The sequence below is a fragment of the Condylura cristata genome, unplaced genomic scaffold (assembly GCF_000260355.1).
Source record: "Condylura cristata isolate star-nosed mole 26May11 unplaced genomic scaffold, ConCri1.0 scaffold00008, whole genome shotgun sequence".
Classification (NCBI taxonomy): Eukaryota; Metazoa; Chordata; class Mammalia; order Eulipotyphla; family Talpidae; genus Condylura; species Condylura cristata.
In genome coordinates, this window is record NW_004567109.1 from 52,657,125 (window position 1) to 52,673,776 (window position 16,652).

The window sequence follows — 16,652 nt, forward strand, 5'->3', positions numbered from 1 at the left end:
TATATATAATACTATTTTATTTTACAGTAGAGTTTACAGGATGGCTAATTTACCATAGTGAGGGTGAAGTTACAGTAGCAGCTTCTGCCATCATTATATGGGTTAAGTATAACTGAAGTTCTGGATGACTAATCAATTGCCCAAATAAAACACTGACAGGAAAATAGCTTGCAATCTCTTAGCCTAACAAACCGAATACCACACAAGCTGTGCCAGAGAATCAAGTGGGCAGAAATTGCTTATGGTTTGACTATTCTTAATTACGTACTGGTTTCCCTTGTGGTCCTCTTTCTCCAGGTTTTCCAGTCTTACCCTATATAAGAAAGAAAATACTGAGTCACATAGTACCTCTCCAAATATTAATCCTATTCCTGGAAAAACAGCGAAAATTTTAAATGATTCTTTTCATTGTGAAATGCTTTGTCACTTACAGTAAGACCATAAGGACCTCTTTTTCCTTGATCTCCTTTTTCACCCTAAGAAAGTATCAATAACAGAAGTTAATAAGAACATGGATGGTCTTACATGTGATAGTGAGCACTCACAAAATGAAGATATCAAGTGTATAACTGAGTATTAAAAAGTAAATATTTCTATGACAAACACTTTATGCTTCGTACTTAGACAAAATTAGACAAAAATTAGAACCATACTTTTTTCAAGAAAATACGTATTTTTAGGAAAAGTGGGACATAATAAAACTTAGCTATGTATGAAATGACAAAGTCTGTGATTACCTTGGCACCTTGTATACCTTGTTCCCCTGAGAGACCATCTAGTCCTCTTGGCCCCTGGAGATAGGAAAAAAAAAATAAACTCCTGTCATTTATTTGTATTTGTCTCCTTTTTTACTGTTATACATTCTTCCAAAGGAAGACATTATGCTGTTCTGTAGTTGATAAAACTCTTTCTGCTTGTTTCGGTGCCATGTCTACAGGAACGACTACAGATGAACCCATTTGCACAGAAGAATCAACCCAGCACTTTCAAGATTTAAACACCAAATAATAAATCAAGCACCAAAAAAATGGTAATACATTGGCAGTAGTAGCCATAACATTGCTATGCTATTGGAATAGTTTGTTTACATTATCATTTGTAAGATATGTTGAATTCATTCTAACAACTATAAATTGACAGTGACTAGCTTGCCCCAAATTGTGTTAAGTTTTGTGTTTTGAACAGCACAATTCTCTTCTTTATATTAGAAAGTTAGTGTTTTCTGTATTGTGCCTGCCATGAGCCCATGTGATAACAGTAGAAGCAGCAGCACACAGTGAAAGGAGATGCTGCTGGACATATTCATGCAAATGTGACACTTCTCAGCAAAGTCAGTATCAATATTCACGCATAATACATTGTAAAGAAGCATTAGTTGCAAAAGTCATTCTCATGGAGCCTGTCTCCTTGCCTGAATTATAACTATCCTTAGAAGATCTTACTGTTCTTTTTGAGAGTCAATTCAATTCTACAGGCACAGACTCACCAACTACTGTGGAAAAGGCACCACATTAAGTTTATGAAGATACACAAAAGTGCTTCTCCATTATGAAGCTTATAGAATAAGGTCAGTTATACCAATAACTATAATATACAGAGATGTTAAGGGCCAAAAGGAGAGAAAAAGCTTTTACATTTTTTAAAAGAAAGGAAGCTATCATTTTGACAGAGATCATACTCTTACAGACTAATGTGAAACAGAAAGAATCTAGATAGAAGGAGAGAATGAGAAAAGGGCATAGGAGCAGGAAAAAAAAGAAAGATACCCAATAATGGACTAGTTTGTTTGTTTTTAGCTGACCCATTAATTACATGCAGTATTTCTATGCTAAGAAATAGTTATGGAAGATTGGGACTTAGAAGATGAGGACTAGAGTTTACATTTACATCAACAGGCAATGAGAAGCCATTGAAGATTTCTATACAAAATAGTGATGCAAAATCTCCCAGTACCACTTGCTGATCTGAAGGGGTTCAGGGGGCTTCAGCATCTGCCCTGGGGTCCATCTGAGGTCAGTTTTCATTTATATTTTATTATTAAAAAATTTGATTATATGGAATTATCTTCCGGGGAGTGCTTAGTAACTCTGCGACCTGATTCTATTAGGCACATTCATGGGATTGGAGAGCAGACTCACACTTCACGGGGGAATCTATAGCTTCTTTGCTCATACTAACTAAAGTTAAAGCCACAGCTCAACTCTAGCCCTAATATTTCTCTATCTATATTTAATATACTCCATGATTTGTCCTTTACTTCCTTTTCATTAAAGACTGAAAAACTAAGATATAGTCTCAGTGTATAAGATCTTGAACATCAAGTTGAGGAGCATGGGCTTACTTTAATAGTTGGGAGATTTTACTGAGTGTCTAAGCCAGTTATTGCTTTAGCCTCAGAGGCTATGGTCTGGAGAAGGGGAAAATCCCTTAATTCATAAATTAGCAAACATATAAAATGAAAATAAAAAGTATCTACAGAGAATGAAGTTTTATGAAGAAAAAGAAAAGTTAAGGGACTTAAGAAAATCCATGGTGGGAGCCTCTTTTAGATAGGGTAGCCCCAGAAATCTCTCTAATGTGGTACCTGAGGAGTTAAGTCTGCAATGCATGCAGATTTCTTGAGGAAGATCATTGTGACAGAAAAAAATAGCAACCCCAAATGTCCTTGGTGGAGCATGCTTAGAATGTTTGAATATTAAATAATGGTGCTGAAAAAGTATAATGGTTAAAAAATGAAGTTTTAAGGGCAAAGATTCCATAGGCTGGCTAAAAATAACTATCATAAAAACTCAGCAGCTAGTATGGATTCTACTGTATTGATACCTGTCTTGCCTGCACTGACACCTCTTCTGCCTATTTTCCTTGTTCTACTCTGTATGATCAGACCAGGGTGGGGGGGGGAGGGGGAGGATTTAGAGTAATAACAGGAAGGCAGCAGGGAGAGTAAGAAAAGGAAGTAATGGTCAACATGCTAAAATTCGTAGAAAACAAGAACGAGATTGAAAAATGTGTTCACTGGGGATTTAGGTACTAAACTCATTTGCAGTCTGAACTTTCTTTGATATTTTATTCAGTCATTGGTAGGCATTAGAAATAAATGAAGGCATTATTAGAAAAACAAATTAGAAATATAAGTTTGTTCTGGGGGGGAGGGGTGGAGGGGAAGATAATGAGTTTTACTCTACACAATTACCACAATGAGGCAGTTATCTCCCAGACTAGTGCTAGAGGGTTAGAAGGCCTTCTATACATTTACATGACAGCAGCCACAAGGATCAAGTTTTAAAAGGTCCCCCAGACACAGAACTGTAAATTTAGAAGTTTTTTATTTCCATTTATAAATTTGAATTTATTTTCTTACATCTTGTTACTTTCTGGACAGTATTTGATTTCTCTTCTCAGGTGTTGTCCCTATGGTTCTCCCACCACCCAGGATCCATCTCCACAGTCCCTTGTCTATTCCCCTCCTGTTTTGACCCCTCTCTCTAACCCCTGCAGTGTCAGCTTGCAAGTATTGTCTTTTTCCTGACTCTGTTTGGCACCTGCATGTTCCACATGCAAGTGAAACCATCTGATATTTCTTTTTCCTTCAGACTTATTTCACTTAGCATAATCCCTTCCAGTTTCATCCCGGCTATTTGGTCCAAAATGGCAAATAAGTCTCATTACTTAGATAAAATCAGATTCAGTGGCTGTCCAGATATGTATGCAGAAAAGGTTTCATCTAGCTCAGGAGGAAGGCCTCATAACAAAGTGTCATTTTCTACGTAGGCATACAAATCACCCACTGCCATGGATGAACGAGTTCAACCCCTGCGTTTCCAGAAGAATCACAGATAAAGATGAGCTACATGAGTTATAAGATGTCTAAATGTTCAAAGACTTTGAATAATTAGGCTTTATAAAGGTTGTATCGAATATTGCAAAGAAATAAAAGTGAATTCTGTTAAGCAAGTGCACTCAGTACGAAATACAGGAGCTGAGTTTAGAAGGTATTTACAAAAAGGAACATTAAATATTTATAAGTACTGAATGCCTTCCAAAATTAAGGAACATATACAGTAATGGTTGTTACTCATTTTAAAGTGTTTTATATTAAAATACTTTAACTTTACAAAATATGTTCACATTTATTATTACTGAACCAGACCTATATAGGGAACAAAAGAAGTTTTGTGTTCCTACAGTGATGACAATGATGATATTTAGTTAAAATCAAAAAGATCTAAAGTATAGCGATTATATTCATTAAAAGCTATAAAGCCTGGAGTTAAACTAAAGCTGGCAGAACTCTAGGAAAGTTGCGTGTTCCCTATGCTTCATTTAAGGGTAAGTTAATTAAGAGCTTAGGCTTATCAGCATCTTTAAGTGATACTGGTTGTAGGAGTTATCCCTGGATAAACACTCTTTGAGTGCTGAGACCAAAGAGTGGTGGGCGGAAGACAGTTTACAAGCTCCAACAAAGTTGGGCATGAAGTTACTTTATAAATGCCTGCTTTAAAATATTTGATTATAACATTCTTGGGGAATGGAGGTTGGTTAAATTAAAAAAAAAATCAAGTCTTTTGTTTATCCTCAGAAAAGAGAAACTCGGAATAACAGTCAGTAACTTCTAAAAACTGAAATAAAATCAGATAGCTTTGCTACATAAGGTAAAATATTTTGAAGAAGCAAGTACTTGTGTTATAGACAATAATTTTAAAGAAGAACCAAACCTAAATAACCAACTTAATCCTGAATACATTAGATGCACTGGAGACAGAATCACTTTATATGAATGGCTCCATTAAAAGGGGAGGGGGAATGATGAGTAAAAACATTAATATAAGCCACACACTACTCTTTTTAATGAAGGTTTTTGTGACATGTTCACCCACATCTCCACAACCCTAGTAATCAGTTTTAATAAGTTAAATATCTAAGAATGAATTAAACAACTCTCTATATAGAACATATGTATTTTTAATTGGGATTCAGTATATTTATATTCCTTTTTAGCCATATCTGCCTGTCTTTATTGACAAATTAAAATTATTATTAATTAAAAAAAACCTTCAAATATCTAACTAATAGTGCTTGTGTTTTCTGACTCTTAAACAGGTGGAGGGACACTATCTGTGATTCTGCAAAAAATTTTTGATTCTTCATTTTTTTCTGAACATTCTTCAGCGTAAGAAAGCAAAGACGCTCTTCTGTGTCATCTGGTGTGCTCCAGGTTAGACTAGCATGAATCTAAACTCAAATACTGATGGCTGCTTCCCTAGCAGGGTTTGCAATTCCTTAAAGAGGCCCAGATCAGTATTTTTACAGTCCTGTTCATTCTATAAATTGCATAGAAAATATAAAAATGTTACATATTTCCAATAAGGGTATTGGAATCTTTCTTCCCATTTAAATCTTAAGCATTACATTCAGGATAATAATAATTAGTGATATGACTTTACATCACCCTCTATGTTAAAAAACTTCAGGACACCAGTTTTTTAGGTTATTTTTTTTAAGATGGCGGACACTGTTCTTTAAGCTTTTCCTATCTCTTGAAAAAGGCCAATGTTGTGGTCTGACACCTCAGAGGTCACTAAAGTCATTAAATTATAAAATATATTTGTTTACAGCTCAGTGCTAGCTAACTTTGGGCCCCCATGGTCCTAGGAAAGTGTATCACAATTGCAGGAAATCAGTAAACATTAGATGGCTAGCAAGGTGATAGGAAAGAGGGAGACAGATGGGTTGGTAGTCTTCACGAGGAATAGTTCCACCATTCACAATGCAAACACGATGCTAACAGCATAAATCATAGGCAGAAAGTATTGGCACGTAATGACTAGCTCCATATTAACAGTTATGATCTCAGTGCAAACAGCCAAGGGTGGCATTTTCACTCCACGTCATATGGCACCATTGTGTGTGTGTTCTAGAAATACTGATCCCTGTCAGTCTTTGGGATGTCAGGGTAGGGCTGGAGCACAGGAACTCTAAGCCTGACATCTTCTTCAGTTATTTAAGTGGGTTGGACTTCTATTCTCATTTTTTGTAGGTGAAAAACATGGGAAGGACCTACGAAGGCTGACATCATATCCACAGAGGTGAGTGGACGGAGGATGAAAGCAGAAATGGGAAGATACTAAGTGACAACTAGCATACAGTTTCTTCTACCATTTTTCCTCAAATGTTTTAGTGTTTAGTTCTCTTTGTACATCCAGTGTGTCTTGACTGCTTGCAACTTTCTGTATAAAGAAAATACTTTTAACAAATCTAAGCAGGGTTTTATTTTGTTTTAAGAAAGTACTATGTGACTTTAAATAATGTTGAGAAAACATTTTAAAACAGAAACAGTAAAATGTATTTGGAGAATAAAAGGAAAATAAACCTTTGAGAGGTCAGAGTTGAGGAACAAGCAGTAAATTAGGATGGTGTAACAAGCTACCTAGCTAGGACTCATCGGGAAGCTAGAAAAGAACAATGAACTTTCCATATGACTTACGAGATGGCACAGACTTTCCTTAGGTTCATGACTTCTGCCTGGATATCTATAAGATCTTAAACACCTAATTAACAAATGACATGGGTAGGAATATTTTTTTCACCCATCACAAGACTGGTTGAACTTTTCCACTGTGAGTAATACAAAGTGGAATAAACACATTTGACCTGCCCAAGTCCTGGATGCTGGCAGGGTACAGACCACAAAATGACAGTTTGGGTACAGATCATCTCCTGTCATTTTAAATTTTATTATTTTAAATCTCATCAGGGTTAAAATAGATGTGATCCATGGGAGTATTATAGACTGTAAATCTATAACCCAGTAAAGTAAAAATGGTTTTTCAGAAATGGTATAATAATAAAGACATATTTGCTCTGTTTTTCATTTTTATATAAACATGGGACACACAAAGTTATTTCAAATGGGGCAATCCTAATACTTCTCTCTTATTAGCAAACTAGAAAATTCAGTTATTGTTTAGTGCCTTTGCTAGTTGAAGATCACACTTATAGAATCTTTAAGTATTCTCTTCATCGCTCTAAAAATCAGTGTAAAGCCAAAGGAGATAAGTGAACACTTAATGTTGACACATTCAAATTAATCAATTAAAAAATCCTAATATTGTATAGTATGAAATAAGTACAAGCTTGGGTATCAGGTACACTAAGATTTAAATCCTGATTGAGTCATTTCTCTGTGTCTATAAGTGAAATGGTTAAACTCTCTGAGCCCTAAACTATAATATACAACATACCTCCTTCTAGGGTAGTTTTACATATTATATGTAAAAATATCTGGCATGTCACAATCATCCAATAATGGTGGGTTTTATTTCTTAAAAAAAGAGGACTTAATGTTTGAAAGACTTCAAGAGTCTTTAAATAATATAATAGTTTATTTTTACATCATTTTGTGCCTTTTTCCATCTCAGTTGTAATCCCCGTGGGCTTCCCATCACCCAATCACCTGTGTAAGAGTGGTCTAGTTTTAATTTGACTCTTACACATAATTATGAGTAATGATGATTACATCACCTCTGGTTTACAATCAATAAACTCAGTCATCCTGTGTGTCTTCATTCCCTTCCTATTGCTCTCATTTTGTCATGACGCTACTATCCCTTGCTATATAATTCTATGAGTAGAAAAATAATTTATTTACATGTCTCCTTTATTTGAAATTGTCCCCAAAGAATGTAATTGGAACCTGGGCAAAGGAATTCTACATGAAATAGTAAAATTATAAAATGGAAAACTATGGCTAGAGATGTACAAAAGATTGCATTTCAAATAATGTAGTATTTCAATAAGGTTTTTAAATAAGACCCAACATCTAAACATAATTTAGAAGATACAGAGCTATTTTCTAAATTAATATAATAGTTTATTTTTACATCATTTTGTGCCTTTTCTCATCTCAGTTGTAATCCCCATGAGCTTCCCACCACCAAATCACCCAGTGCCATTACCATAGTCCAGTGCACTTCCCCACCCCCCTCCTTTGACGCTATCCCCACCCCACCCCCATAAAATGTCTCTGGTATATAATTGTTCATTATTATTATTTTTTCCCCTGGTCCTTTATACTGCTGCTATGAGTGAAACCATCTGGTATTTTTCCTTTTCTTTTGAGACAGAGCTATTTTTACTGAACACCTCACTATCTCTGAAGCCCGTTTCTGAGGTTAATGTTCTTCCTTCATTGATTTACTTACTCTTTGTCCTTTAGGGCCTTGACTTCCAGGTGCTCCTCGTGCTCCCATGTGGCCCTACATGTTGAAAATGTTAAAACAGTTATAATTCTCAGAAATATTAGCAGAAGAATAGCAATAGCCTTTATTGTTACATATAATTTTCCTTGGGAATGCATAAAATAAAACTGATTAGAATCCTTAAAAAATGTGCTTTAGTTATTCTACTTTGACATACTCGCAGAAAATCTCAATTCTAGATGTTTACACTCTGCACAAATAATGTGATTTTTTTTTTCTTTGATAAGTATTATAAGTATTTTTTTTCCTTTGATAAGTATGTCTAAGGTGGTAGCTCTTTTGTTCTCATGAGTGCAGGACATGCCATTTGTGGAGGGGCCTGAGAGTCAGGATCTACTTGACCCCATGGCCACCTGGAATAGCTACTTTTCAGAGACCTTGTGTTCAAACTCATCTGCATTAAACTTACTGAAGTCCGACTTCTTGGAAATATGGATTTTTTTGGCAGCCAGGGAACTTGAACTTGGCCTGTGCAGAGCCTCAATGACTTCTTGTTTTGCAGCTTGGTGCAAATGCACATGCTGACTTGGCCAATGTGGACGCTGGCCACGGGGCCCTAGACTTCTCACCGGCACCCTGCATACATACCTGGGTTCTAACAGTAGGGACAACACGAGCTCAGATATGAGGGGCCCCTGGAAAGGGCTGTCTTTACAGTCTCTTAGAGCAACCCATAAAATCAATAGGCTGCATACAATACACCAAGAAGTCTGCTGTTTGTAGCCATGACACAAAAGGCCCATGGGAAAGAATGTGAAGCTTTTACTCTTCACTGGTCAAGTAGTTTTCAGAAGGAACACATAGAGAATGGTGGTGGAGAGAGACTTTTAGCCAGTTTAAAGCCTGTGGTCCACTCACTAGCTGCTGCTGCAAGAATTGTTTTCCCCTTGTCATCTAGATATTTTTGATAATCTCATAACATAAAAGTGGATGTTTTCTGTTAATGTGAAAAATGCTACAAAATGTTCCAAATAAACATGCCACAAAAAATGGCTTGCCATGAGAATTAGGTTACCTATGCAGTCAATAACAGTGAATCAGTTTATACCTTACATAGTCTTACAGAAAGATTTAATTAGAAAACAGTTTATCTCTATTAAATTGCTAATTTTCATAGGATATCAAATTTATCTGTTATCTTGTATGAGTTAAAACTGTGGCCTAGAATAGTCTTCCTAATTTTAGAAGGCAATATATTAAATATCTACACTCAATACACTAAAAAAACAGCCTTCTCTTCAAAACAGACAATTCACAAAATAGCATAAACAATTTCTGATAAGAATAGTGTGGTTAGGGGATCATAAAGGCTCACCATTTTTATATTTACATTTACAACAAATGTTAACTTTTGATAAGCAAAAACTAAAAAGACAAAGTTTCACTGTCTCTCTAAACAGCAAATGAAATACTTTCAAAACTTATTTAATAAATGTATATTTTCTACAAATTATATGGTTTAGAACGTGTGAATTTATGAGAAAAGTTTGTTGGAATTTAAGTTTGTGATTTTATTTATTTAATTGGTCCCTTCTATTCTCGACTACCCAATTTTTTAATATGTAATATTTCAAAAGAAAGTTTAAGTATTTTTCACCATAGGCTGTAAAAATGAGACTGGCTGTACTAACCATTAGAAGTGAGCAGTAAATAATACAGCAAGTAAAGGTAAGACATTCTGATACTAAGACATATTCTAGAGAGTTTTGCATTGATTAGGGAGAGACTTTGTCTTAGTTTACATTACTTATTTTGTATGAAAACAGAGTATGGCATAAACAAAATGATGGTTTAAATAAACATTCTGGAAGGGGCTATAAAGCTGTACCATACTTACTGGTAATCCCAATGGACCCATGGGTCCTGGAGCCCCTGGGGGACCTGGGTAGCCCTAAAAATTGGGGATAGAAATATAAAAGATATAAATTCCAATTCATAACATAATTCACTGAACACAGCCAACAGATTATAAATGGGGATAAAACGTGAAAATATGATGAGATGTTCCCTTCCTCAATTCAAGATATTGATGGCAGAAAAAGTTTTTCAAATGGACAAACTATAAAAAATATCCATGTATAAGCTGGGTACCTTTTTACTAGAAAGGTTTTGCCAAAAAAAAAAAAATTTTCTAGACAGCATCACCTATAATAACCTATTGATAATATTTATCGTGTCTTTCTATAGTTTACATCATGCTATACATAGATGCATATTAGACAACTTCTGAAAACTATCATTTTCAGAGGTTATAGAATTCTGTAATTAAGGAATGTAGTTGGATACAAATACTCTGTCAATTTTAGAAGGACCACACCATATGGTATTAATACTGTTTTAGAGAATGTTTTTGAGATAATACATCCTCAATCATTATGTCTGGTCTTTGGGGCATATTAAATTCTGTAATTCATGGCCACTAGAGATAGCTTAATCTTTTTGCGCTTTTCTGATAATATAGAAGTTAGACATAGAAAACTGAACAAAAGCCTAGTTAAAACAAGTTTGTAGACAGTATTATGTGCTACCAGAGCTATCATAATTCTGAAAGAAAATTATTTTATTAATTTATTCTAGTTCCTGTCATATTCAGTAATGTTTTATACACTGAAAAATAAAATCCAGATAAAAAATTTGTCAACTACTACTATCTTAATGAAATGAGAATAAGATAAATGCTGGACTCTTAGATTCCATATAACAAAGAATCATGACCATAAGCTCACTGAAGAGGGGCAACGGTGATGTGTAATCAGCCACTGGTTGTGAGGGATTCCCTTGCAATCTAGGGGTTAAGTGTCAGCGCTATCACCACTGTTCCCTGAACTTGATCCACAGACAGGGAGGTGACCCACATGGCTCAGCGGACCTCTCCTGTCTTTCCCCCTACCCCTCCAGCAGTGTATTTCAGTACATCTGCCTATTCTGCTCCTCACTCTGTCTCTGGTGAATCCTCTCACCCCCTGAACCTCTGTCCTACACCCCAGTTCTTCTACATAAGAATAAAAAAAGTAAAATAAGATAAACTACTAATTGTGAAAGAAAAGGGGAATCCTAATTAAATTTTCTTCCTTATCCATTTTAGCTAATTTATGGCAGTTTAATTCCTGTAACATTATAGACTTATTTGACCAAGTCATTGGATTTGCATGCTTAGTGCCCTATAAAGTTCTGAAAGATAAATTGTTTAAAGAAAGAAACACAAACGCTAGCATTAACATTTACTTAAATGCCACTCAAGGCAATTCTACCTCTGGAATGCCTTAACTCTGGAAAGCCTTAACTCTGGAATGCCTTGCACTCTTTGGAAATATACCTTCAAATAACCTTCAAGCCATCACTTACCATAACACCCTTCTCCCCCTGGGGACCAACTGGACCTGGACTTCCACGTTCTCCCTTTTGGAGCAAAGAAGAGAAATGTTGAGGCCTGTTATCTAGTTGTAATTGAGTTAAGCCTAGACAGGAAAACCAGAATCATACCTTATATGCATCTATGCTATGATCTTAATTTCTGGAACTTTTTCAATTTATAAATTTTGCATTTGTACCCAAAACTTTGCTAATTTATTAATAGAATAAAAATGTTTTAAGATGTTTTTCAAGGGATAAAACACTAAAAATCTCATTAAAAGGAAAATAGAAATTATGAATTATCAGGATTATTAAGCAAATATGCTTCATCTACTAGAGCTTAAAATGCTTACAATTTTGAGATATATAAAAAAATCAAAATAGTAAAAATAGCAAATATTTTATAACAAAATTTATTTATGTAGTTTATCACACGTGCTATAGGAACAACTTTGGATAATCAAACATGCCATAGCATGTTATAAAGATTAAACCGATTCACATTAAAATTCCATTACAATAGACAGACATAACAAGGTATCTCAGCATACTGGATTTCAAATGGAAATAAAGAGATAGTATCTGAGCCTTGGATCCGGTAAACTGATAGCTTATTCTGTAAAACTGTTATCTTTGGAGAGTTTATTGCTCTCACAAGGTAGATACAAATATTTTCTAGTCATAAGGATGTACCATCAGTTTCATATTTTTTACTTCACATATAACCGAATGAATGCACTTCCTTTAAAACTTGGAGACATATATGGTATTATCTATATTTCAATATCCTTAAAAGATTCAGTATAGGTAATGTTTTGATGAGTGGTTTCTAATTAACATAAAATGTTATACAAGTATTTCTCTGTTGAGTTTAGCCTAAAAGTTTTACTGCTGAAAAGAATAATTGAAGTTACCTTCTCTCCAATACTTCCAGTTATTCCAACTTCTCCAGGTAAACCTATAGATCCCTTTTAGGAAAGAGTACAAGAGAAAATACATTGCACTGCAATTAAGTCATCCGGTTTTGGTTTATTTATTTTGGCATCCAGGTTTTAAAATTACCTGTAGTCATTGTGTTTCTTTCTAACTCATCTTAACTTTATCTTAGAGCAAAATTCTTGATGGCAGTCTATGATTTCATACTAGAATTTATCTATTCAGTTGTCAGATATGTGAGAGTAATTGGTCTGTGAGACAAAGACTTTCAAATCCAAATATAGTTCCTGTCCTTGTGAAATTTACAATCTAGTGGATGTCATAAAAACTCAAGTTTTCATTTCTGTGCCTTGATATGGTTATACGAGTAAGAAATCACTTCTCAGTTTCCTCCCTTGAAAACGCCTCAGTACATGCAAGAACAGCACATGCCCTTTATTTCATCAAGAGATGTTTGGTGCATACTCTGACCCAGATACTTTACTAGTTGCTGAGATTTTACTAGTGAACACAGCTATTAGGCCCTGCTTCCACAAGGCAAAATCTCTTGTAACAAAGGCAAAGACAACTAAATTTAAAAGTGCACAATTACAAAATATGGTAGGCTTCTTAATGTGGCAAAACTTAGCCTAAGATAAATGCTGTAACATGCATTTGTTTACTTGAGAAATAGGTGATTTTCTTCACTTACTTTTCATCCATGTGCTAAAGGCTCTAAAAGCTTATAGAGCCACAAAAAGAAGAAACCTGGGATTTTGAGTAACTTCATAAGAGAGAGCTACCTGGGAATACTGCATTGAACTATCAATATAAAGAAAAATGACTGCCTGTAAGTTTAGCAAACAATACTATTTAGATTTATCTTTTATAGCAGTTTATATTATTCTAAAAACAGTGAATTAAAATAAATGCTGACATAAACTTGGAAAACTTGGAAAGCTCGCTCAAATGGCCTATTATTTTAAATCATTCTCAAAGAAATAATCTCATAAAAGATGAGGGTGTAAAATGCACTGAATCAAGTTCCTGGTTTAGACTGCCAATCAATTTTTCCAGAAAATGCAAAGTGACCTGAAAAGTAAAATCAAACGTGTATATTGTCCATGTAATAGGCCTGAGTTAGGAGTTGTGGAGGATACAAACTTAAGTAAAAGATACTAGAGAGTTCATAATCAAATAACAAAGTAATTGTACATTTTCTGTAAGTTAATAGAAGGAAAATAAAAAGAAAATTCCTAAATAGAAATGAACAAAACAAAATAAAATCAAACTAGTGGACACTGACAGCAGAACTGAGGTTACCAGAGGGGAAGCAGATAAGGTGGTAGGGTCAAGGATAGAGGGAGGCTTATTAAAAATAGAGGAGGAGAAAAAAGCACATAAAAGACAGGCAATAAAAAAAAAAACATTAAAATTAAGAAGAGTCAGGAGGAGAATGAAGTATGTACAAACAACAGAACAGAGGGAAGATCAAATATCAAGGAGAAAGAAACCGGTGTTATGTGGGAAGGATTGAGAAGGATCAGTGTTGAGAGAGAATCATAGAATTTGGCAGTTAGAAGGCTGGTGGTGATCTCTAAGAGCTTTTCCAGTGGCTTTTATGTGCTTGAACATGTTTGCCAAAGTGTTAAGAAAGTATAGGTAAGAGAAAGTGGGGAAAAGTGTGGATTAGTCTCTTAAGATGTTTGGTGGCAAAAGAGAAAATTGTGTGGATTATTCTTCTAATAAGTTTGGCACCAAACTCCGCAACATGGATAGAGCTGGAAGGGATTATGCTCAATGAAATAAGTCAGAAAGAAAAAGAAAAACATTGAATGGTTTCACTTATAGGAGGAATTTAAGAGAACCAAATAAGACAGGGAGGAAAAAGTATATTTTTATTACAATACGAGACACAACAGAATACAAAAACAAACAGACAAGTATAAATCAGAGAGATCCTACGGGGAGAGGGACAGAGAGGGATCAGAAGGGGGGAGGAAGATAAAGGGGCTACTGGATGATGGGAGGGGAAGGGGACGTAAACAGTGTTATAAAATGAGCAATGTAAATAGATATATGAAAAAATAACAAAAAAGAAGTTTGCAAACTTATTCTAGTCAGAATCTAATTTTTGTTCTGCTTGTCAAAGGAAATTCATCTTCAATTGAAAAATATTTTTTTGAAAAGAAATTACATTTACAACATACTTTTTACTTTATTTCATAGTTTTTTTTTTTTTTTAAACTGGCTAATATATGGTTCCCTCTTCAACTAACAAGAATGTTAGTAAGTGGCATTGGCAAGTTTTATTTGCCTCCATGGGTTATGTGCTAACTAGTTCCCTACCTCGCCTGAGCTTCCTTGCAGCAGGGATATTTTGTGAGTTGGTAGAATTCACATCTGAGAGCCAATCTTTGGGTCAAATTGCTCTATAACCTTCACTTCCTTATTAGCAGAAATAATGTTTAAACGACATGGGTATCATGACTTGTCCTAGTTTTTACCCATCAAACCTCAAGTGTTATGTATGCAAGTTTCAGCATTAAAAATAACTAATTAAAAATTAATTAAAATTAATTAAAGTCCAAAAAATTGGACTTTAAAGTACTTAAAATGCAAGTGAATTGTATATAGGAAAGGCTGTATTTCTTTTTAATTCTATGGAACTGTAGAATAGAAATGATTTTTTGGTTTCTTTCTAATCTCTTCATTTCAAAACAAGTATTTAAGTCTTTTCTATTACTGTATTAGTTGTCTATTGCTGAAGAACCAATTACCCCCCCCCCCCAAATTAGTGCTTTACAACAATGAACACCTGTCTCAAGTTTTTTGTCAGAAAGTTGAAGACAGCTCATTTGGGTAGTTCTGGCTCAGAGAGTTTCATGAGGTTGTATTGTAGTAAAGGTTTGGAATGAGCTGCAATATTCTGAAGGCTTAGCTGAGGCCACAGAATCCATTTTCAAGAAAGCTGTTGGCTGGAAGTGTCAGAAGCTCTCTGAAGGTTGGAAAGAGGCCTCAATTCTTCACTCCATATGGACTGTCTATAGAGGAGTTGGCTACCTGCAAAGCCAGTGATCCCCAAGATATACCCACAAAGGGATACAGTGAATGGGGAAGAAGCTCCAGTCTTTCATGATGTAACTACACACTGTCAGTTTGCCATAGCCTATTCATTAGAACCAAGTCACTAAGTCCACTTCATGTTCAGCAAAAGAAATTAGACCTCAACATTTTGAAGGAATATCGAAGAATTTGCTGACACATTTTAAAACCAAACCAGTAACTAAATGTTATTCCTGGCTTGATTTTATCTTTCATTAAAATTTTGATTACTCCCAGTAGTTTACTAAAGTTTCTTACATCTATTTTCACATTACACATTACTGCAGGAACATTGTGAATTATTGTTAATGTATATTGTCCAAAAGTTGAAAAATGTAACACTGAAAATAATGTATAAGTTATAATAGCGATCAATTCAGAAATTACTAATGACTCAAATTGATAGCATAAGTTGCCACAAGATAAAGTATTACAGAGATCAAATAAAGCAAAAATCAACAAACTATGGCCCTGAGGCCTTGATGCCTGTTTTATTCTACTAGAACATGGCCAGATTCACTTGTTTACTGATTATCTCTGGCCATTTATGCCCTAGGAAGGCAAAGTTGAGTAGTTGTAAGGGAGATTGTACAAACCTCAAAGCCCAAGACATTTTTGGGTATTTATGGGAAATATAAAATAGTCATTAAAGTCACAGGCTTCATTGATAATAATTACCAGGAACATACAACATTTTGTCCAAGAATTCCAGCAAAATGTTTCAAAGCTCTGATTCTACATCTAACAAACATCACAGAAAATGACAAAATTGTTAGCCAGAACATCTTGTATGTTAAGTGTTAAACAACTCTACAGTAATTGGAAACACTTTTCTTTTTGCAAAGTAAACTATGGAACAGACTATTTAAAAGTTTTGTTAGCTAAAGCAGAAATTTAGATGGCCAAAAAGCCTTATAAATCACTTGCTAGAATTGTGAAGAAATATTTTTTATCAGGCCAGTAAAAACTCAAATACTCTAGTTCAATTTTTAAAAGTAACCACATCCTAATTATTCACTA

The 16,652-nt window shown here is 34.7% G+C and overlaps 1 protein-coding gene across 9 annotated transcripts in view; it reads right to left on the reverse strand.

The window, feature by feature from the left end:
- Window positions 1-16,652, reverse strand: part of COL24A1 (collagen, type XXIV, alpha 1) — a 247,039-nt gene that overhangs the window by 94,620 nt on the left and 135,767 nt on the right. For all 9 annotated transcript variants that reach the window (XR_001145261.1, XM_012722607.1, XM_012722606.1 and 6 more), the window contains 7 exons: window positions 12,527-12,580; window positions 11,604-11,657; window positions 10,096-10,149; window positions 8,202-8,255; window positions 738-791; window positions 432-476; window positions 269-313 (listed from right to left, as the gene is read on the reverse strand). Coding sequence is in view for 8 of the 9 variants with exons in the window: in XM_012722607.1 (XP_012578061.1) it covers window positions 269-313; window positions 432-476; window positions 738-791; window positions 8,202-8,255; window positions 10,096-10,149; window positions 11,604-11,657; window positions 12,527-12,580 (360 nt within the window). In the remaining variant the exon portion in view is untranslated. The remainder of the gene's footprint in view (window positions 1-268; window positions 314-431; window positions 477-737; window positions 792-8,201; window positions 8,256-10,095; window positions 10,150-11,603; window positions 11,658-12,526; window positions 12,581-16,652) is intronic.